Raw genomic sequence first — 24,396 nt, forward strand, 5'->3', positions numbered from 1 at the left:
TGTTTTTCACATTTATAAAGGAACTCTGGAATTGAGAGGACATTTATCTCTCTTTGGAAAAATCGAGTCACAACAGTCTCCCCCCCCCGATCACCTGTCTATGCTGGACTTGGTGTCAGCGATCTTGTTGAGGCTGGAGACCTTGAAGCCGTAGGCGTTTCCTCTCTGGCCCTTGTTCATGAAGTTGCCGAAGGCCAGCACAACCTCCAGGATCTGAGTCAGCCTCTTACTCCACACCACCTCCTTGGATGCATTCAGGATCGCTGGAGGAAGATGGATAAAGAGAGAAGCAGCTGGAGAGATCATAGAGTCGGTGATTGATACGTGTGCACTTTGCTTAGTGCATCGCTTATATTATAAGACTAGCCTTATTCCATTCTGTTTCTCTCCTCAGCCCCCATGCACACACATCTCATCTTTCCTTAATTTTTGTAATCCTTCATGATGATTGATCAATATTCCCCACAACAACTGGGCAGCCGAGTAGGGAAACCCATCAAGTCTCTCCATCCATCCATAAAACAGAAGGGGGGAAGGGGTTGTTCCTGTCCCCCCTGAGAACAGACTTGTCTGGCAGAGTGCAGGTGGTTCCCTCTCTCCGCAGAGGAAACCTCAGTGTGAATGTGAAAATCATTAACAGAGCCCACATTGTTATTGTTACAGTTCGCTCTGCAGTGATACAGCATGGGAATCGTTCTTCTGGCTCTGCTGACAGGGTTCTGCTGGCGGTCTTATGAAATGCTTCAATTGAACATGCTGGGTGGTCCAGGAAAATATAGTCTCATCTAGTCTATATGACAAAGTAACACCAATAATAAAAGGGGATAGAGGCTATATTACGGGCATCGATGGACATTGTGGTCTGGGAACATTTGGATCCAATAACAATGATTGTTAAGACTTGACTCAATACTCAAAACTCACAGGTTGTTTCCTCTAGACTTTTTTTCCAGCAATAGATGTCAAAAATAAATAAAATGGATGGGCTATCTGACAAACAAGCCACAGTCAAGTGGCAACCTTCGGGTGTGAACCTTGCTTTCTCTCTGGTGTCCAGCAGGGGGCGACCATACTAGTTTCATAAAGAAGTCAGATTGTATAGGAAAACAATTCTCAACATTTTCCTAATAGGTTTAATCCATAGTCTTCTTCAATACGGCGTGATGTCAATTTTGTAAATGGTGGTACCATTAAGAGTAAAATAGACGATGAATGGGGGTATGCTTCGGGGCGTTGCCATCTTGTGATTGACCGATCACTAGAACACTGTTGTGTGGTTTGAATGTTTTCTGTGTTTTTCGTCTTAAAACTTGAACTTCTTTATAATTGGTTTTCAGTTCATGAAGGTTAATCGTAAAATTCACCAAAGTCTGTTGTACTGGTCACTTCTGGTTCCAAAACAACAAAACATGATGACAACCTCTCAAAATGCCAAAATCAAAATCATTAAAACCACAGTCTAACAACCAACGGGCGATGTCGTGGTGAGTATATTCCCTTCTTTAATAAAGTCTATGTTTAGCACTGCAAATAAGACACTGCAGGGAAATATAATGTGATGGGTGAGAGTAGGAAAAGGGCATCATGGCCAGCAGAATAGTTTTTTTCAATGATCTCTTGCTTAAACAGTCCTTAGGACAGCTCAGTAGTGACACACCCATGAGCACACAAGTCTATAGACCTCATTGGATGGCTTTTTCCTGGGTCTTTGAAGTGAACTGTTTATGAAAGGCTTTCCAATGGCAACATGGGCCAGCTTTCCAAAACAGTCTCCTTGGTAACCTGGGAGCTAGCTGGAAGGGAAAAACTACCCTGGGCCAATGCACAATTGGCCAACCGCTCTCACCATGCATACACATGAACACACTTAGAACAGAGAAAGATTTTCTCATGTCATGATGAATAGCATTAGTTCAAAGTGATCAAAGATGCTGACATTTTCAGTGTATGTTTTTGCTTCTAGACGTGTAAAATCTTGTGTGTGTGGCACGCCCTCAAAGCATGACCAAAATGTACTAACCCATTGCGCCCAAATACTATTTTCTGATTGGTCTGAAGTCTTGAACTCTGGTAAGGACAATCCTTTGGGCAAGTACGTATCTAACGGTAGAGCTTATTTTTCTCATACTGCCTGTGCTGCAGCCCCTCTTTTCACCCTCTGTCTGAAACCAGAGCCAAGTCTGCTCCGATTGGTTAACTGGCTGGCTCTGTTTTGATTGGTCAACCGCTTAAGAGATTAATCGCCCCTTAGCCGATCATGTACAATGTATTGGATAGCCTTTGCACACACATTTATATAACACACTACAGGAAAGGGAAAACTCCAAAATGCAAAAAAGTGCCTCTTTAAGTGGTTGTTTTCAGTGGCGTGGCATTTATTAGTTTGTGTACAACACAGCTCTGTGACAGGGATATACAGTATAAGATGTATGGTTTGGCAGAAAATAGATATTATGATCGATTCATTTGTTCAAATGTTAACAATATAGAATATTGCCGCCATTATCCTCTATATAATCACTTAAGAGTTAAGCCTTTTAGTGTCCTAGGAGGTGTTTGTCCTTACCTTCAACCTTAGGCTTGGTTTCGCCAAGACGCTCTGCAAACTTCTTCTTAAAGAACAGAGCCTGCAGTCTCTGCTGGTAGTGGTCAATTCTGATGAAGGGAAAAAAGGGGAGTGTAAGTTCAAAGCTTGAAGTCACCCAATCGTACAAAACTCCCCCTCTCAGTTTTCACAGGCCTTTTATCGTCAAACAAGCTCCCATCAAATTGGGGAGTTGACAAATGGCTTTGTTAAACCTGCCCAAAAGTTCAGAGAGGCAGAGAATGGGAATTTCAAGGACGGATGAGGGATATTAAATGGCAAGAAAAAAAGAAATAACTAAATCCCAGATGTATTCCAGGGACCAAAGGAGATGTGGTCAAAGGGGAAGAAAGTGGACAGGGTAATATTTCATGGAAGGAAATGAAAAGGTTTAATTATCTCAAAAAAATTGTCCAGATTCGGAGAAAGGAAGAAATGCGCTTATTTAAACTTTCTCCACTGTCTGATGTGATGGGAGTCGTGGCTTCTTTTCACAGCTAAATGATGAATTGTTCAAAGTTAGAGGCTTTTTTTTCATCCCAGCCAACGTTGCTTTTGAACAGACATCATACTCGGCAGGATTTTAGGATCTATTTGTGGTAACTGGCTTATGTCTTGATCCTGCACAAAATCTGCATGTTGTTCACTTTGGAAATGCTCCATTTAAAATGCTGACAATAGACAGACCTATTGCATCTGTTTTATAACAGACACACTGACCTTTGTGACACAGATGTTCATCACTGTATCTTAATTTTACAAATGAATAGTATTATTTGATAATAATGTAGACCTGTTTACCTGCTCATTTCAAAGAGGAAGCGATCAGCCCTTGCCATGCGCTCCAGCTCGTGTTTGTGTTCCTCCAAGAGATCGATGTCACTCTTCTCCGGGACAAACTTCAGTAGCTGCAAGGATGCAAAGTCAGAGTTTTTCCAGATGCTAAGGCTGTGGAGCATACTTCATGCATAGTATCTAAAAATTGTTCAGGATTTCAGGATTCCAACCCCCGGTCCTCTACTTAGGGACCGAGAGCCCAGTACATTGGCCACCAGCTCAACCAATTCAACAATACGGCGGCCCCTATTAGCTCGTTTTTTCCTGTTGATTAGCTACATACATTATGCTGTAATATGTGTAAATCATTCCAAAACTTTATCAGTAAAAAAAGATCAAGATGTTTCTTTTTTTTGAAATATATGAAATCTATAACTTTGTCTTCAATGAGTTCTGATCAAGCAGAGAACATCAAACCACTTTCAAAAATAAATGTCTACCCATAAGAGACTTGATTAGCCCCTTTTTTTATATTTACATCATCCCCCACCCTTACCTGCTCCAGCATATCTTTGGACAGCTCTTCCCTCTCGTCCATCTCCAGGATCGCCCTCTTGATCTCTTCATTGCTCATTTTTAACCTGCAAGGGAGAAGCAAATTTGAAGCGTTTGTAATTACATTATATTAAATGTAATTAATTGGCACATTACAAACAGTGTAGAGAAAACTGTAACTAATACTCCAATCTGGACCCTTGTCAACTCCCGGGAGCAATGCCAGCTGTTTTCAGTGCATGTTAAGTGTGCTGGGTTACGTTAGGATCAATAACAGCATTGTTAGTCTGTGCGTCAAAGCCTTATTGACCAGATGCTGACCCCATTTGGATCTAGTTCGTACCCTAGGGTCATTTTCTATTGACACAAGAGTGGGTTTAGGGACAGTGCTGCAGCATTTCAGATGGAGAAGGCTCTCAGGAACCCTCTTTATTGATCTGTAAAGGGAGGGGGGATTTGGTTCAAATTTGTGAAAGGGCTTTGGATCATTGCCATAAGAAGACACACAAATGGTAACCACACTGTTGGGTCGTTTTTAAATGATGTCAATTGATTACAGTTTACATAAAGTAAGCCTTAAAGCCTCTTGGGAGGAGCAGGGTCATTTGCATTATTTCATATGGCTTAAAAGGGACTGTTCAACCCAAACTCAAACATATACTGTATGTATATTATTAGTTATTCATTAATCCAGATTGTTTTGGTGTGTTGGAGATATCGGCCATAACAATGGAATTAGATTTTTAAAAAACAATAAAAAAATTAACAGCAATGTCTTTGAAAAATATAATGACCTGGTTACTGAAGACCATCCCCAAAATTAGCTGTGAGCAGTTTCATGTAGGAACTATTTTCTTTCTACCCAGCTACACCCGCAAATCATATGATCGTGCAAAAGGAAGCATCTTACTTACGAACAAGAGGCTTTCTGAACTGTTTAACTAAACAGCTCAGCAGAGAAGGACACAATTCATGTTTTCCTCAAGTTTTTCATACACATTAAAAAGTAAAGTTGTATATTCAACTTTCACAACTTACACTGCACATTGATACGGTTGGCGAGTGTAAGAAAATAGTTCCTGAAACTGTTGACAAGTCTTTTGAGTTTTTCAAATGAATTTTTAAAAACGCAAATGAACACAAGACTAGTTCCATCTAGTTCCATCTGGGGACAAGGCAGACCGAAATATCCTTAAATAAAATGCACAAATACCACTTGGAAAATAAGAAGCAAAATGGTATCTTGGGGGTAAATTGTCCCTTTATTGGGGAGACTAATAGCACTTCGATGTCTAAAAGTAGACAAAACCTCATAATCTAAACACTCCAGGGACACATCCTGGATAATGCTTTCTGTCTGTCATATGACTAAGCTTGCTCTTACCATTGGTTATTCAATTACACGGACAGATGTCCTCGTGTGTCCATTAAAAACACATTTCCTGTACCAGACACAAGAAGCACCTGCCTCAAGCCGCTTACACTGAGTTACATCTCTAACCCCTGACCCAAAGTGTTTCCTATTTCAGTGCTCAGGGCATCTCTTCACAATTAAATCTAAGATAAAAACTAGAAGATTACCAATAGTACAACAAAACATGATTGATGATTCTTGCTGGAACACTTACTTTGAAAGAAGAATGACACAATTCTGTGCCCGTCGGCCATCGATGACTGATAGCTCCTTGACCTTCCGCGTGCTGACGTATATGTCATCCATGGAGCCCGTCTCTTTCTGCAGAATGAGAAAGACAGAGATCCAGATTACATTTGCAACATGGTTCCATCTATAAGAGAGCTACAATTGAAATGCAAAGCCTGCTCAGTGCTTCTGCTCACATCTGTTTGACTTCTGTAACTTGTTGAGAATTGACATGAACTTTTGAGCATTTGACAATGCGTTAATTTGGAGCAGACATTTTTAAAAAAGAATGAAAAAGTATTGCAGTTTGATCACTGACGCCATCAAGCACGTACTGTACCATACTAACATGTTGCACTCCATCCAAATACTTTCAGAGGTCTCATCCACTGACCCTGAATGCATAATGCACGTCTTATTATAAACCCTGAACTGAATTGTGGATGCTGTATGAAAACATGTTTTAAAAAAGATGTGGAAAAATTCACAAATGTATGCCGTTTGCAAGAAAGAAATATATAAATCAATTCCTGCGGGGCAAGATTTTATTTGGCGAGTCACCACAGCAAACACAATGCAGGCAGACCTATAAAACTCTCAGGAGGAACAGGAAACACTGTGCAAGACTTGGTTCAGGCCAGTCACACAAATGTAGTATTAACATTCCACAAGGAGAGGGAATACATGTCTGAGAATAACGGTCAGGGCTGCATGTAAAACACAACCTATTTCTGGTCTAAGCCAGCATACTGTTGCCAGAAAACGTTATTTTTGAGGTTACCGGCTATGACGTATTTAAAACAGATGCAGCTTATAAAGCAAGTGCCGTTTTCCATGCCTGCGTTGACCCGCAGTGCCTGGCAACAGCCTGAGGTTGGCACTGGGTTAGGGGGACAACTCCCATTCACAGAGCCCGCCAAAACCCTCTCTGCCTACGCACTAAAGGCAGCTTTGCCAACTTGTTTCTAGACTGTGCACTCAACCCTATTTAACTGGAGAAAAGCCCCTTCAACTTTTATAGAAGTTATCAATTGATAGAATTGCAAACTGTTTTCTTTTCTTCTTGTGCCAGGACACATGAAGGTTGGACATGCAAGTGGCTGCATTTCAATTCAGACGTTTCCTGCTAAGTTAATGATGATGAATTATGAGAATTAAAGGAGACATTATATGCACATTTTCAGCTGCATAGAGATTTTGGGTTTCTACTAGAATATGTTCACATCATGGTTTACATGCTTTAATGTTCAAAAAACACATTAATTGTATCATATGGTCTATCTAGATAAACCTGTATTACATTTCCGTCAGAAACGCTCAGTTTTAGCGCCCGTCTCTTTAAAAAGCCCAATCTGCTTTGTTTGGTAATTTTGTATGGTTCTACTGCATCACTGCTATTGGCGTCCCTTCACTGTCATTGCAGCCAGGAAATAACTGCAACGGCACTTTCTACCTATTTCTCTAATTCTATGGCATCATAACTGTACTGAAGTGCAGATGGCTAATTTAAAGTTTCTGCATACAGGAACGTTTTTCATGGATTGAAAGTTTTTTAGTTTCACAGTATTTATATTGCAACTATACCTAGTTTGAAACAAAGAAACATGGCAGAGGAGAAGAAGATAGAGCATTGGAGGTAGGTAACCATGAAATAAAGATCCTGAAAAAGCTTTAACTCACCTGTTTGAAGGATTGGTTAGTGAGCAGCTCCTGCCCAGGCATTCGTAGAGTGCAGAGAGACAAACAAATTGAAAACACATGCAAAGATTAGCATTTCAAGCAGAAAAAAAGAGGTGACCATAGAGCAAGGAACTACAACTGTGCATACTACAAGCTGAAGCTGGGAAGCAATAATAATCTAACGTCCAACTCATCACAGGCTCATGAAAAAAATATTGCAATTTTCTCTGCATAGGTGAACAGAAAAGCTTTTGAACTCTGTTCCACTTTGGTTTCAGTATTTTCAAAAGAGGTCACGACTGTTGTTATAATGTATTCTTTTGATTGCATCTACATCTGTCTTGACAAGGAACATGAAAAACGAGTGTGGTAACTGAACCTACAGAAGAGGGAATGTAAACAAAAGTCCATTTTGAATGAAAAACCAATGACAAGTTAAGAAAAGCAGTTATGCCGTGAATAAACTTTGCAATACGGAATCGCACTCTTGCTAAATCGAGCAAGGTTGTCAAAGCCAGGCAGACCTTGGGTTTTTATGTGGCTATATCCGTAGAGATGGCCATTTAACCGCTGGCCCGTGCCAATAAAACCTGCTCTGTATAAATAAATACACACAGTAAATAAGCGTCAGCAACAGCCCCAAATGAATTATTACTCTTTAATAAAAGCCTGAAAAGAGAAGTTGTGCTTTAAGCTGTCAGAAGGCTTTTAAGCATGGCAGTAAAATACCTTGCAAAGGAATTCAACAATAGTAATGCCTCTTCAGAGATTTTGCACATTACTCTTCCACTGATGTGAATATTTGAAAATCATTACAGCATATTAACGTTCCACTTTGACGCAGTAAAACATATCAATTCATGCATATAACATTATCCCATGACAAGTGGCGTGTAATAACTTTGTAGCATTGAGGGAAGTAATTGCTATGTACTGTATGGTGTCGCCCCGAAGGCACGCATACGGCAATTATCCTGTTAGTAAGTCCCTGGTTGAACATGCTTTAGTCAATTGCCTCTTTATTTTAAGCCGTGTGCTTTAGTAAAACGCTTCCTGTGTCTTGACTCTTCGTGACTTCCCTGGTTTTTCCTCAGTGTTGCCCTGTTCCATGAGCCCGTGATGACCCAGACAATTCCGCATTTCGCACACTAATACACCGCAGATATCAGGGCAAAGCTCGAGCTCAGAGGCGTTTCTACAATACAGCATTCAGTAGTGAACAGCTGTTCATGTTAGCCTGGAGCTGGACTCTTAGCACTCTCAAGAGACCTCTTACAACATCCCGCCCTTCAACCCACCACACACACTTATACGCACACACTAGAGAATCACTTCCAAGTCCAAATGCAGCAGTTATTAAAACAAGAGGCATAACATGGATTTCTGGGTCTATATTTTCATCCTCGCCAAAACACACACTGTATCCTACTTGGTAGAAAATCCAAACCTGTTGTCTCTGATAGGCAGAAAACATCTTCTCGATGTCCTTGAGGTCAAGAATCTTGAAAGCTCTCAGGTCATCGATGTCATTCCAGATGGTGCCGTTGATCACATTCTGAAAAGGGTTAAAGGGCACAAGGGGTTGGTTAAAAAAAACGTCTACATAATTATATTATTTTTTGCTGTAACAAAATCTTAATGCTACAGAAAAACATGGCTTTGTCTGATGTAACGATCTCAGATTTTGGACAATGGTTGCTTTCATTAATAGGTTTGGTTGCAAATGTGATTTTCTTTTGTTCTTTAAATTGAATTAGAGTTTGGCAGAGCAGATCTTCTCACCTCTCCTAGTTTGGCCCAGTTGAAGGACTTCAGAGGATGAGAAGGCGTAGGGATGGACTTGGAGCGCATGTTGGAGTTGAATGAAGAGAGAATAGGAGGAGGCGGAGCTCCGAATATGGGAGGGGCTCCTGGTGGAGGAGGCGGTGCTCCAGGTGGGGGGGGAGGCGGCGGAGGAGGCGGGCAGCTAAACGGCAGCGGAGGAGGAGGTGGTGGACAGCCACCCATCATAGGTGGTGGAGGTGGAGCCATGGGGCCGCCAGGGGGAGGAGGAGGAGGCGGGAAAGACACACCCATCCCCTATAGGTTGGGAGAGAGAAATACAAGTTATACAATGTTTTGAATAACCTTTCATTGCAGCAAAGATGCAATATAAACACAAACTAGCTTAGCATATGTATTGGAAGCAGGGTTAAATAGCTAGCTTTCATGAAAAAAGAGGAAAAAACTGCTTTCTAATGCCCCAAAAACAGTCCAACTAACATTATATCTTGTTAGCTAGCAAAGTAGCAACTTTTGAAAAGTCAGTTACTGGGGCCAGCCTTTTAAATGTAATTATCTAATTTGCATAAGATAAAATAAGCTAGTCTCAATTAGCTATCTTTATTTTTCTTAGAACCTTTGTCAATAACACATACAGTACATGTTCAAGGAGTAAATGTGAAAGCTGTGGAGCGGCTGGAAGGCAACGTTGACCATTTCCTGCGTGTTTTTGCTAAGTTAAATGCACATTGAACACATCTTATTAGGAACTGCAGTCAATCAAGCAGATAGGATTTCTATCAATTTGTTGTGTTTTTGTATTTTTTTACTGGGCTGTCAGAGAAATCTTTCCAAAATAAGATAAACACAATTAAAGAGCAGCATATCTCCGATTAATACAAGGTGATTTATGTTTTTAGTTGTAAGGTTGTATAAGAAGCAGCACTGCTCACAGATATGTTATTGATGTGTGAGGACAGGTCATGGACTTGTTCCCTGGCTGAGCGAAGCTCCACTCCCTCACGCTGGAGTTTGTCCTTCATTTTGTTCAATGTCTTCATCATGTCATCCTTTTCCTGGGTCTTGGTTTCACACTCTCGCTCCTTCTTCTCTAGTTTACCTAGCAGCTCTAAATGATCTGAAATGACAGAATGGCAAAACAAAGCATGATATATTACAAGATGCATTTTCCCTTTCAACCTGCAGAGTGCAGTGTGTCAAACAATTCTTACCTTTCCTGAACTTCTCTGCCTGTTCTCGCCACTGTTTCACCTCATTCTCATTGACCAACCTGTGAAGCAGGCAGACAAAAATGAGCACAGAAACAAAAACAGACATACACTTGCACAAAACTCTCACATGTAGGGGTCAACAGCAGTAGAACCAAGTCAAGGCAAATTCAATATTTGGGTTGGAAATCAACTGAAAATAAATCTTATCATCCAGATTCATTACCGGCATTGACTTGGTTCATGCGGTTTGCTCTTTTAAGCAGCGTAACACAACATTAGTGCTGAAATAAATCCTGCAGGAATGAAATCAATTATATTCAGTTATACAATTTGGCACTTGGTAAGCTTGGCCGGGTTACTTTGGTAAATGCGATCAGTTAATGTGGGGGCAGGGTCAGGGTATGAGTACAAAAATTCATAGAAACGTTAAAACTGAATGAAAAAAAGAAAGAAAAGATGATCATATGAAGTGTTTTGAAGAGTTAATTTAGCTAGAAAGATTTGAAAAGTGAAACCTTGAGCATCGGTGAAAGCCATGTCTAGAGTTGAGAGAATAGACATGTTTCAGTGGGATAGATACAAGTAACAAAGAGCATAAGAGAGGGTATCGCTGAACAAGTGCTAACGTACGACCGCCAACGAGGATAAAGCAAACTTGCAGTAACGATTCACCCTTAATTACTTGCAATCAATTCACACAAGCAAATCCACAAGAGCATTTCAAAGCAAATTGGTTATGAATCAAATTTAGGTCCTGCAAATGATTGCGTTGGTGAACAGGACGGTTGGATTATAAAGTGAGGGCTGCTTTAATGACATCTAAAGCAACGCTCTATTGATCCAGCCCGTTCAAACCGAGCACTTTCTTATTCACTGGTCAAATAAATACCTTTACATTGCTGTGGAAAGAATGTGATTGGTATAGGAGTGTTAATTGTGGGTGAGGCAGACGTGTGAGTAGTCAGAGCCGCCGTCATGGTGACCACAGATGATGGATGACTTTGTCTCCAAGTTGTTTTAACAGTTGTTTTAACATCCCCCTCCTCCGCACCACAAGACGTACAGTACATTTTCAACCTCCGGCACGCAGCCAAAGCAATGAGGAGGTCTCAGTTTATGCAAATCCTTCCAGAATTGACTCTCAGAGAGTTCATGGAAACAAAAAAATACTTAGGCAGTGATGTGAAAGCAAGGGATAGGCTTTGTCCGCCGTGATTGATCTGCAAAGGACAGTAATGGACGCCCAGGCTTTTTTCGATGCCGCGTCCAAATCCTGCTTTCTGTACGCTACTGGAAAGAATTACGCTCAAGTGAACTGATTGCACAAACACTAGTGGCTGAATTAGTGAACAAAGTAGGAGCGAGCGGGGGCCAAGATTTACCACGCCACATGTTTTATGGAGCTTTAACCGCGGAGACTAAACGTATTCATCACTGGTTTGAAGCTTGCTTTAGAAATAACAAAAAAAGTGGAGAGTGGAAGAAAGATGGTGAAAAAAAAGGACGTCTGATAGAAGAATTATGGGAAAAACACACTAAATGTATTGTATGGATTCATCTTCTTACACTACCAACAGCACACCGTTGTCTTTGGCTGCTGAACACAAGTAAAGCCTGGTTTTTAAATTCCATAAAAACAAGACCACAAAACCCTGAACATTTTAGTAAATCCCTCTGTTCGACAGTGTTATGAAATACAGAACACCTCTACTTGCGCTTGGTTTTCCCTTTATAAAAGATTAATTTCTCCTTTTTGTCATTACATGAAAGTGACCGCTTGGACGCACCTAAACATGGCTGACTTGACCGGCCTGTCCGCTTAATGCGATTAGAGCAATTTTCCTTTTGATCTCCAGCTTCCGCTTTCATGCCAATTCATGCTTGGAGCGTGGCTTCCTCTGATTCTACCCAGGACCCCCTGCTGCCAGCTTCACCTCACCTTCCTGTGAAACCACATTCTCCATTGCCATCATAACATGTTTAAATATAGCCAGTGCAAGAGTGGTGTAACAGGTTGTATTACATTATGATTGAATATTGTTTTACTGCGAATGCTTCCTCCACTAAAGCTCTGACGCAGTGGTTATCTGCCCTCCAGCTGTGCCTCAAACAATCTGACATAGCTGAAGTTGATATCAGACTTGTCTTTGATCTTGGTTGGAAGTGATGCATTAACCACGAGGACTTTCCAGAAATGAGGGTTTACAGCTTCGGAGAATAGGAAGCAGCTTTTAAAGGCCTGAAACACTCATTGGAAGTAGAGTGCACTTACAGTAACTCTCTCTTATGATATTATGAATTACAGTTCCTACGATGGTTGGCCTGGATCCCTTTGTACAATAGTATCCCATCTTATTATACAGTTTGAAGGATATTATAGCAAATAATATCATTTCTTTTAATGACAAAAACAAGACGATTACGAGACAACAGCAACGTCATTAAACACTAATTGTGACGAAAAAGACAAGAATGAAATCTAGTTAAAAAATGTAAACGTTATCAGAATGTATCTTTTATTTCCCTTTCTCCATTCCTACTCTCTCTCAAACACATCTACTGTACTACAACTGTCAATTGGCTGAGGTTATTTGAGGATGATGAGATTCTACTTACATGCGAATTATGTTCTTAACACTGAAGTTTTCCAGAGGGGCGCTGTCTGGGTCCTGTCCCTTCTCGTCCTGCAAGACTATCTGCTGGAGGATCCTGTCTAAGAGCTGCCAGTGCTGCAGGCTGCCACCACCACGTTTATCTGGATGTGAAGTCGCACAAAGACATAGTAAGTTCATCCATATATTGGTCAGTTCGATATGTAAAGTTGGTCTATGACGTTTAGTACACTTTATCTGTTAATTATTGTTATGTTAGAAAAGCTTCCTGTCATGCATGTACTCACAGGGCATCTGGAGGCAGTGCTGGAGGATGGAGAGGAGGTTGGGGTAGGCGTCTGAGTGACTCAGCTTCTTCTTGATCAGCTCAAACATTGCACTGGCACTCTTAGTATCGACGTGGGACTATCAAATAAAGAACATGTTTTGAATTACAAAATACTGTCTGACCATTAATTAGTTTGCCTTTGGATTAGTTAAGCCATATGGCAGCCGAACCTTATAGCCAATTGAAGCTACATTAATAAACACCAATTACTGAAAAAGAAGAAAAAAATAGTTTTGTGTTAAAAAAACACACAAGAGTAGGTTACTCACAGTATCAAATCTTTTGGCTAACTCCGAGTCATCTTCATTCCGCACCATCTCAAAAAAGTCCAAATGCCTGCGAAGGGAGAAATAATTGTCCGAGATTAGAGTAATAATAACTAACTAATTTCTACAAAACAAAAGGGTGAAGCATTTATTTTGCTGAAGAGTAATATCATTTATTAGTTAATTGCTCATTAGGCTTCTTCCTCACCTATCCAGAGTGGAATTCTCATGCCCTCTGAGCTTGTCGATGACCGGCTGGATGCCCAACATCAGGAACTCGTACCTTAGGTGGAGGCGGAACTCAAGGTTGTCCTATAAATAAAAGAACAATCAACACAATAACATCAGAAACATTGAAAACATTTGAATTCTTAAATGGAGATTGGTTATTTATCTAGCATGTGCCTAGTAATCACATTTACATTTCAAACAACATTTACTAATGAATAACCAGAGTGACATTTAGATTAATATTAATAAAAGACATGAAAAAGGGGGAAGGTGGATTTCTTAACCACAGAGCTAGGTTAGCTGTATCTCCTGCGTTTCCAGTTTTTATGCTAGGCTAAGCTAACTTAAACTAAGCGGCTTCTCGCTGTAGCTTCATATTTACCAGGAAAAAAACACAAGAGTGGTATTAATCTTCTTAGCTACTGTAACTCTCTGCCAGAAGGTCCATCAGTTTATTTAAAAAAATGTTGAACCTTAAAGTTCACAGGCATTTTTTAATTGCAAGCTAACAGAGGCTAACACTTTGGGTATAGGCTTGTCAAACCTAAGCAGGAATTCTTGATTTGTTAAAATTTGAAGTAAAATAAAAACATATCCCACTACTTTTGCCCCTCACAAATGTGTTGAGTTCTTCTCTAAATACTGAAAATAAATTCAACTGAAGTTCTTTTCCCCTTTATTTACAGTAATAGGGTGTATCTAAAATGCCTATGGATGTGCTGACCTCCCCAGCTCCAGCGTTGAGCACAGCGTTGATGAAGGACATGATGGCAGTCTTTAAGTTGACCTCGTCTCTGTAGCGGCCTGTACTCTTGTCCAGCTCATTCAGCAGCGTCTACATGGGCAGGACAAATCGAACAGTTAGCCAGCAAGTTAGTTTGATTCAAAAATACATTTTCAACACTTAAATCATCAGCTAGCAACTGAGTCAGATATTAAAGGAACATGTCGCTACAATCTTGATTTATCAAAACACAACATTAAAGAGAAACCTGATAACACACTACTTAACACAATTTTTTCCCTCTGAAACTCACACCGACATACTTTAGCATGTTAATCATAACTCAAAAGGTCTCAAAAGTTTGAAATCACTCAGCCCCTGTGGTGTTAGCTTAGCCTGAGGCAGCATGATTTGGCACACACCCCGGGGGACGTGTGAGATGTGGCTTGTTGACTCAGTCCTGCTAGTCACTTAAAACACCACACAATCCATGACCTCCATAATTCTGGATGTCCTCACTTGCCTTTAATATGCCCACAGTGTTGATTTAACCTGAGGCTAACAGTCTGAGCTGCGGCAGCACGAGTCTCCAACTAATCAAAATGACCACAGGGTGATTTATTTGAGCATTACTTTGAAATATTTGTCTGCAACTCCCCATTATGTCTGTCTCCCCCATGTCTATAGCGAATGCCTTACGCAGAAGGTATTTTTGACCAACATTTAGCACCCTCACCTGAAAGCGAGTCCTCTCTGCAGAATATTTCTGGTAGTGCGCCATGGCCTGTAGCACTTTCTTGTGTCCGTCAGGCACCAGGCACACCGCCCCGAGAATCTCCAGCACGGCCACTTTGGTCTTGATGTTCTCTGTCCGCAGGCTCTGGGAGATGGTGTTGATGCTCTGTGGGTGTGCCAGGACGTGCGCGCGGCCCTGGGAGTTGTTCATCAGGGCCTTGATGCAGCCGATGACCGAGGTGTGGACGCGGCTCTCCGACGTCTCGTAGTCCATGCTGCGCAGGAAGTTGAGCAGGCAGGTGAGGCCGTCGAGCTCGATGAAGCGCGTGACAAACCTGGAAGAGGTAAATATGTAGATTCAGAAGAAAGTATACATCCATGGACTTTCCATTAGTGTGGTGTGGCTTGTAGGACTGTAACGAATATTTTTTGGAAACTTCAGTCATCACGTTGACATTTTATTTAGTTCTATTAATAACTTAGAGAAACATTGCATACAATACACTCTCTCTTTTATCAAACACACACATACACACACATAGCACCTCAACCATCTGATATGATATGCTGCAGTGCCCTGGTTCTCATAAACCATGAAGTTCACGTATTGCTGTAGACCATTCCTCATTTATTTCTCTGGTGTTTTTGTCATCTCGTCAAATATGCTTTATCAATATAACACTTTTTTTATCTGATAATCAGATATCTTTAAATTCCTCTTCACAATATCCCATGGTTTAAAGCCTTCAATTCACTATAGTCCAAAAATATAAGTTAAATTAAAAATGAATAATAATAAAGAACTGATCAAAGCAGTAGGTCTTTTCTTTTCATTTGAGGGGTGTGAAAAAGCAAAGGTTTGGCTGTAATCGACTCAAACAGTTGATCATCAAAATTGTTAGAATTGGTTAATTATCACAATCTTAATATCCCGACTTTTAGTCAGTAATAAAGGCCAAGATCCTAAAAACAGTTAGTACTCCACATAACGAGGACACTGACCTTTTTGTTTAAAACTGGCGGAATCCCCCTATTAAGTGCTACCAATCAAGAATTGCCTATGTCATCCAATCTCCTACTGACAACCCTAATTAGTTGAACTAATTAAAACTCAGCAAGTCATTACCCTCGCTGGATGAGAAGCAGACCTTTCTGAATGACAGGCAGGACGTGTAAACATTGAGCGAAGTCACGTCTAGTGAGAACACCGTGGGCTCTATTGTAAATGACCTTCCCACTCACTAAGATTCCTGATAGGCCTCATAAATAATCAAACAAATGAGGGCTTGTATTAGGAGTAAAGAGCCAGAGGACGAATAGAGGAAAAGAGAAGAGGGGTGGACAGTGAAGAAAAGAGGAGAGGGTCTGAGTTCAAATGTATTGCCCCTCATTGCAACAGATACATTGTCAGAAGTTCCACTTGGCTCGAGCAGGCATGGACAAAACAATGACAAATGTAAATCATCCAATTATTATCCCTACACACGATCAGTCATCGATTTTCCAGCATACATAGGCACACACGCGCAGACTTCACCTGGCATGACCAGTAAATCTCTCAAAGACACAATCCTGTGATCTCCAGCAGCCCCACAGTGTTAGATCAAGAGGTCATACATGCATGCACGCTTACAGCCGACCTTCCCCCACAATGTATTTGAATGGTAAAGACCGCGCACACAACAGACAGTGTGCTTCTTGCTTAAGCTGCCGTGTCGGCCATAGCTCCCCACCAAGGTTGCGAAAAAAAATCAATCGAGTACATTAGCTACAACTTGATTCAGATGAAGCACAGACACTTGAACTAGAGCAAGGCAGAACTGATCCAACCGTTTCAAGTCACACATCTTATATCAGCGGTTGTCCGCCTCAGAGAGAAAAAGGTTTCATTCCGGGAGAGAAATTAAGCTGAACATCCTTGTGATTAACGTATGGAAAGCAGGAGGGTGAGAGATGTTGGTGTTGGAGGGAGGTTCAAGAGGGTGGACGGGGTTCAAGGCTTCGCTCGCTGCCTGCTTTACTTGGATCTGTTGCCTAGCCAAAAGTTTGCCAGGCACACGTGCACAAAAAGAATGGATGAACTGATCCTATGCACCAGTGCATTCACTTGAACAGAGAAAGGAGGATAAATTGTGATGGTAGGGGTAGAGGGTTGGAAGAAGAAAGAAATGATAAACACAACAGGAGTCTGTTAAAGTTTGACTTAGTTGTTTTTGAATCTCCTTGTGGTATTCCAGTTAAGTTGTAAACACTTGTCTTGTATACATTGACTGGTCCATTTTCTGACCTGACGTGCCAGACGGTACATTTCCACAGAAACATAATTGGAAACCGTTAGGAAAAGGGCAGGAACTTTCAAAAATACTTTTCAGGTTATCCATAGAACCATCTGTTAATCTAACTATTGCCAAAGACAGTCAAGGAAAGCCTTCAGTGCAGTTTTTTGCTTTCCTTTCAATTAAGAAATATTCTGTGGTATTATAATTTAACCAGTTTACTTGTCATATTTGAGAATTCCTACCATATACAAACTAATGGTTCAATTTTAGATTAATGAATACAAAATGTGTTTTATAGGTTTTTAAGGATCTGTTGGAGACCTGTTGCATACATGCTCAACATTTCACAAAAACACATGGCATAACTTTCTTCTCCGCTCCGCATCTTTCATCTTCTCTCTAGCGATCAGAAATCTGCTCTCTGAGAAATCAATGGACCCCATCTCCCCTGACTTTGGAGCCGTTGACATTCATGCTGAGGCGAGTGGCGTGCAGGCCTTTTTCCCTTTTTTGTTTTGTTCTTGGAACCACCGCTGCATACTTGAATAGCCGCTGGGTTTGCGTTCGAGACAGTGAGAGCTCGACAACTGCTGCATACAATATGAGCTCAGGCAGAGCTGAACAATACCAAGGTCGAGCTAACCACACATCAAGCTGTTCAGACAGACAATGGAAAGAAGCGAGGAATATAACTTGGCATGGGACAAGACATAACGAAAGTGACAGTGTGTTGAGGCCAAGGACGGTCAAAGGTAATGTGAGGTGCTGATTGAAATTGAAATAAAACCCAGAGGTAGCACATTTTTTTTACAGTATTTGCCAGTGTGGTTGGTTACCCTAAAAAATAGTCATGTTATTTTCATTGTTCTAAACAGCGTAAAACCCCTGAACCAAATGCTGACAATACTCTGAATGAGGAAGACAGTGCAGAACCAGATGCTCAAATTTAAATTCATTCCAACCAACTGGACTTTTTGAGGTTTTAGCTCCAGAGGCAAAAACATGCAGCCTTTTTTAACTGTGGGCGACCCGTGCGTGGCACGTTGGTCGAGAGTTCAGTCTTGCCTCAAAGCCTAACCATACAAACTTATCAGAACGCTACACTCAAGCCACCATGTGCTCCCTGCCTCTCTTCCGCACTACATTTAATCACCCCGTTCGCACACACTTAACATCTCCATCAAACACCCACTCACCTACCCTAAGGCACACAAACACATGCGCCTATGTCTTACGTTAAAAGAGTCAGAGTTTGAACAAGGGCCCCCGAGGTCCTTCAGAGGTGTGCTTTTAACTATTGGACCGAGGTGTCTGCAGCGTTGGAAGACAAGTCATATGATATCAGCACTGCTCTCACTCAAATACATTTTACTTGATGTGAGGCCCAGCATATAAGCTGTGGTAAAAAAAACTAAGGGCAACAACACACATAAAAACTGACACACACATGTAGAGATCACAATAAAACCACGAGCCAAGCTGCGCATCTGTGATGTGTATAGTAGATCATGGCAGGAAGGGAATGGCTTTTATATACTTAGTTTACTGTTAAACCTACAGGGAGAAGTTTATGTGTGTGTTGCTGTTTTTTTAACACAGTTATACAATATGAAAATACAGTCTGCTGTGACTTATTTGTGAGCGTGTGACACTAAAGGCAAACAGTTTTCTCATGGAGTGGTACATTTTGAGAGTTTTGGCTGCTTCCATAACATATTTTCTTTCAGACTGGTGGAAATAGTTTATCTATTTGTGTCTTTATCCAATGCTCAGACTTCTGTTAGGTAATTGTCTGCGAATAAGCACATATTTCATAATACAGCATAACATTTCAGACGACTTATAAGACAACACAATATTATCTTAGTACAAGTAATCAACTGGGAAGTTTCATGGTGATATACTGTATGCAAGTTAAAAGTGTTACCCTATTCACCTGCTGTGTTATAGAGCTGATTTAATTCACCACATGGCTGTCAGTAAGAACAGTAAACAACTCCCTCTCCTAACATCATCACTCTCCTCCTCTCCATTTGTTCATTGCCATTCCAACAAAAACAACCTGCTCTTAAAGCTTCATGCATCTACAAACTGTATTTGTCTTTATCCCCCCCCCCCCCCCCCCCATTACATGCTAAGTTCCAAGGGAAGAGAAATCTGCTCTCTGAGAAAAGCAGCCCATCCAAGATGTTTTAAATGTGTGATACTGCGCTCCTCCTCTAATGTATTTGGGGAAAAAAGGTTCCAATTCTGTTAGGCAAAACTTTTGAGAGATCCGGCGGTAAAATGTTTTAAAAGATAATATTTGCATGTGGGGGTAGCAAATGGTCCAATAAGCTATTTACACAGGAGCAGGGGGAACGCCTGCAGTCCACTCGAGTCAATATTCTTGCTGGATGACATTTGCAGAAACAATGTCCTGCGAAAACCTTCTTGGGAAGCGCTGCGATGCTCTGCAGACGTGAGCCCCGGGAATGTGATGCATTCTGGGCCAGAACGGCCTCAGTGACCTTCATTTCCTGTCCTCTCAGAGTTATTTCACCAGGGAAATGACACGATGGTGAGATACAAGCATGTGCACATGGTATGCTCCTCGACACGCACATAAACATCAGCGCAGATGATTTAATGGGTCAACAGTGCTTACTGTATGTAAGCACACTTGAATGTGTAGCTTAAGAACCACAAGGGAGGGTAAATATTTAAATATCTGGAAGCTAAATTGACACCAGGCTGACTACATGGCTGTAGCAGTTCGTGTTTGCATGCTGGCCCTCATATGCCCACTTCAGCTTTATGTGAGTAAACACAGGTGATGGTTCAAGCTCCATTTGACAGATGGTAAGCAAAGCAATAACAGCTGGCAGCGGAACCAGATAAGCTGTAAACTCACTAAGAGACAAACATAGCCAGTTTCCAAATGTTTCTGTTTATGGCTGTTTGTGATTAATCAAATGTATATTTGTAGATAAGACATCTGGGCCATTACATTGGTTGTGTGAAATGTTTACATGCTATAATGTTCAGAAAGCTCTTTCTCATACTGCCTGTGCTGCAGCACCTCTTTTCACCCTCTGTCTGAAACCAGACCCCAGTCTGCTCTGATTGGTTAGCTGGCCAGCTCTGTTGTGATTGGTCAACTGTTTAGAGATGTCAAATCAAATCAAGTTTTATTTATATAGCACATTTATAAACGATTTTTGGTTGAGCCAAAGTGCTGGAAATATAATAAAAATAGCCTACAGTAGAGACACTTTACAGCTAATACAATAAGCACAGATTGTTCAGAATATCAGTATGACAAAAAACAACACCCTCTTTCCTTAGACCCTCACATCGTACAAGGAAAAACTTCCGGAGAAAACCCACAGTTTAAAGGGAAAAAATGGGAGAAACCTCAGGGAGAGCAACAGAGGAGGGATCCCTCTCCCAGGACGGACAGACGTGCAATAGATGCCGTGTGTAAATCGAAAAGATAATACATTTACAACATAGGTAGTCCAAATGTTAGGAAATGCATGTGTCTGTAATAAGAAGATGAATCTACGAAGATGTCCCGCCTCTTAGTATATCATGTACAATGTGTGGGAGAGACATTTCTGAAACTTTTGGATTTTAGCCTTTGCAGACCATTTACATGCACACAAACCTATATGACACACTACAGGAAAAGGATAACTCAAAAAAGCATAAAAGGGCTTCTTTAACCAACATTGTTGTCGTCTACCTCCGTTCTCCTACATTACCCACAATGCTTAAAACATATTAAAGACATCAGTACTCATTCTGCTTCCAGTTGTTAGGTTTTAATTCAGTTGAGAAAGCAGGAATACAACACGTTACTAAACTCTTAGTGGAATATTAACGTCTGCATTACTAGGGTCGGGAGGGTTACTTTAAAAATGTATCCTGTTACAATTAAATATACACTTACATTGTTTTAATAAGTAGTAATTTAATCATTTAACTTTGAAATAGATATTCTGAAGCTTTTCAATGCTGCTACCTTGAAATAACTATTATTGTCGGTGTCATTATCACATTCCATATTCATTACCGCTAGGGGAACATATCTTCCAAACCTTGTCACCTCGTTTTTTCAATGGGGATGACAATCAGGCAGTGAGTGGGTGCTCTGCTGACAATGTGCTGTTTTGTGCGCTCTGCCTGGCACCCTGCATGCCCACCATGTGTTTGTGTCCTGTGGCCCTGCAGAGCGGGCTTAGGGCACAAGGGCACCTCTTCACAAGCAGACCCAGCTGCCTCTCTGAAATACCGGAGGGAGGGAGGGAGTATCGGGCACTCATCCAAACACACAAATCAACACATAGATGCCACCGTGTCTCAGTAACTGCTGCCATAAAGGAAAAAAGTACCGCACACACACTCTGTCAAGCAGAAAGTCCTCTTTTTTTGTCACCCATTTGTCACCAAGGAGAGGACATTTACACGCTGCCCTGGCTTTCCCTGAAAACCCATATACTGTGGGACACACCTGCTCCCCACATCACTGAAAAACACATCTGCGTGCTAATGGGCAATAACTCAGGGTACAGCCTGGGTGCAGGGGTATTACTGATCACAGCCACTTTTGTTGAGGATGATAGAATACACTTGAATAAAGTAAAAGGAGTTAGTGATAAATAGGGGAAACAGAGTGGCTAAACACCTGCAAATTATCAAAATAGTAAAAAAATCAAAGATGTATCACTGTTGACCTGAAATACATTTTAGCATAACATTCAGCATGTACCTTTTGGATAATGTACCATCTTTACAGTTTGAACTGTCCAAACCACACAATACTGATACTGACTAAGGGAGAATCATAACTCTTCAAGACAAAGTTCTAAGTGATGTTGCCTTTACAAGCCTTTTTTGTGTATCAACTCTGGAAATCTACTGTGACATCAACTAGTGAGAAAAAAGAGCTTTACCACTCTTAAGAGTTACTAATAAAGGAGTATTGCGATATGTTTGTGCATTTGTATGATTTAGTGCTAAAGCAGGTTATGACATAAATGACATGACAAGATTCCACTCATCGCATTATTTTTCCTGACATGCAAATCTTCAAAAAGCCTGTTTGAATGGACACGTTGACCAGATATAAGTCCACATTTGTTGTCCCAGGTTTACGTGATTCATTTTTTCCCTCATCTTATTACAACAACTCAAGCAAGTTGCTGGTATAAATGCACACAACTTATGCCATGCATCTGGAATCTAGTGTCTTCTTACCAGCCGTGTTTCTAGTTATGGTGTTTTGGATACCCCTACATGCACCGAAACAAACACAGCCAAGCGTACGCACAATTGGCCTTCAAACACACACATTTAACCCAGACATGACCCAGACACTGAGGCTGCCGCGGGTTTATGTCACTCTGCACATTAGGTCTGTCACTTGTGAAAACTCAACACCCCCGCTTTTGGTCCAGACCACTGCATCATGCAACTGGCACGGGCTGAGGGACGGACTTAAAGGAGCTGCTGACGGGGGGAGAGGAGGGCGGTTTGTATTAGAGGTCTGTCCAATGTCCTTGTGTTTTTTTTTTGGTGACGAGTGAAGCCTAACAGCTGTGGATGCCCATGTCAGGAATAGAAACGATATCATTAATTGGGCGTATTTTAATTGGAAGATATTTAAAGATCTTTTTAAAAAAAAAAAAATGTAACCCTGCCATGACAAGAGACAGACTTGGATGTAATACATGTGGCATAACCTCAACAAGTCCTCTAGTAGGAATGCATGACTTTAAGGAGAAGTGAGCATTGCAGATTTCTGTGGTGCCTGCAGCAGAGGAAAATGTCCTCTTACCTCATTGGTTGAGTCCGAAGTGCTGTTTTCAGATCTTCCACCACCTTGTTCCTCATTTCCATTTCCTCCTCGTCAAAGGCAAACAGGGTCTGCATCTGCAGAAAATTCGGAGAAATTAAATAAAAATTGAATTTAGTGAAACATAGAGCTGCAATGATAAGTCGATAAATTGATTCGTTGATCGTCAGAAAAACGTCTACTTTTGCAAATACAAAACTGTAGATTTCTTTCAAAATTGTGTATTATATCTTATTAAACTGATTATCTTTAGGCGTTGGACTATTAAAACAAGGTATTTAAAGACACAACTTTGGGAAACTGGTATTTTATGACATTTTATAAACCAAACTTTAAGAGTATTCGAGAAAATAATCGACATATTGATCGATAATTATAATAAAAGTGAATACAAAGCTGATGGATATTGCGGAAAACTAGAAAGGTTATCTTATTTTGGAAGCCATTTAACAATAGTACATATATAAAACATTGTTTTCAATTTGCATCACAGATAATTAGAGCCTCATTAGTAGCTCCCTCTTCCCATTTTGTTTCCCCTGTTTGAAGTTATATAAGGTGCCAAAATAATTCAGGCAGGCAATTAACTCAAATCAAGCTACAACAAATCTTTAAAAAAAAGCACTTAGACCGGTGGTAGTGTTAATTCATTTCTGCATCACTTAAAGGCTCCCCGCAGCAACATCAAAGAGATGCTGTGCTCCCATTAGTCAGGGCCACAGCGCTTCTGTTTAGCCTCTGCAGGCTTTTTCCAAGGCAAGTCACTGCCAACTGCTAAGGTTCAAACAGTGTGCGTTTTAGTGAAGTAGGCTAGTCAAAAAGCTGACTATTAATTTGCCTTGAATAAATATTTGCTTGAATGTGACCCTGTTTTCCAGTCCTTAAAATATTTGTAAAAGAAAAAAAGGCATACAGGTCATAATTTGGTGCAAATATTCCAAATCAAGATCGTACTTTTTGAGCCAGCGTTGCTAAGAGATGTTGGACCCCATGTTTGACTAACTCACAATAGCTCTGTTCTAAGTGTTTAATCTAGAAACAGTGAAGTCAAAACATCCATCGCGTCGACCTAGCCTCAAGTCCAGATGGCTCGCGGACCCTGTGCCAAGAAGCAAAGGCTCTGGCTCCTGTTTCTCTCAAGGAATATGTTC

The 24,396-nt window shown here is 40.9% G+C and overlaps 1 protein-coding gene across 6 annotated transcripts in view; it reads right to left on the reverse strand.

Annotated features, from left to right (window-relative positions):
* Positions 1-24,396, reverse strand: part of daam2 (dishevelled associated activator of morphogenesis 2) — a 132,987-nt gene that overhangs the window by 11,483 nt on the left and 97,108 nt on the right. For 3 of the 6 annotated variants that reach the window (XM_079692999.1, XM_079692997.1, XM_079692998.1), the window contains exons 5-22: positions 23,228-23,322; positions 15,129-15,462; positions 14,393-14,503; positions 13,646-13,749; positions 13,441-13,507; positions 13,131-13,248; positions 12,848-12,986; positions 10,747-10,770; positions 10,232-10,290; positions 9,953-10,137; positions 9,021-9,317; positions 8,686-8,793; positions 7,239-7,268; positions 5,545-5,651; positions 3,918-4,002; positions 3,386-3,492; positions 2,567-2,655; positions 95-263 (exon numbers count right to left, since the gene is read on the reverse strand). In XM_079692999.1, coding sequence (XP_079549125.1) covers positions 95-263; positions 2,567-2,655; positions 3,386-3,492; positions 3,918-4,002; positions 5,545-5,651; positions 7,239-7,268; positions 8,686-8,793; positions 9,021-9,317; positions 9,953-10,137; positions 10,232-10,290; positions 10,747-10,770; positions 12,848-12,986; positions 13,131-13,248; positions 13,441-13,507; positions 13,646-13,749; positions 14,393-14,503; positions 15,129-15,462; positions 23,228-23,322 — 2,228 coding nt within the window. The remainder of the gene's footprint in view (positions 1-94; positions 264-2,566; positions 2,656-3,385; positions 3,493-3,917; positions 4,003-5,544; positions 5,652-7,238; positions 7,269-8,685; positions 8,794-9,020; positions 9,318-9,952; positions 10,138-10,231; positions 10,291-10,746; positions 10,771-12,847; positions 12,987-13,130; positions 13,249-13,440; positions 13,508-13,645; positions 13,750-14,392; positions 14,504-15,128; positions 15,463-23,227; positions 23,323-24,396) is intronic. The other 3 variants (XM_079693000.1, XM_079693001.1, XM_079693002.1) reach the window with 3 other exon arrangements.

Source organism: Notothenia rossii (genome assembly GCF_949606895.1).
Source record: "Notothenia rossii genome assembly, chromosome: 7".
NCBI lineage: Eukaryota > Metazoa > Chordata > Actinopteri > Perciformes > Nototheniidae > Notothenia > Notothenia rossii.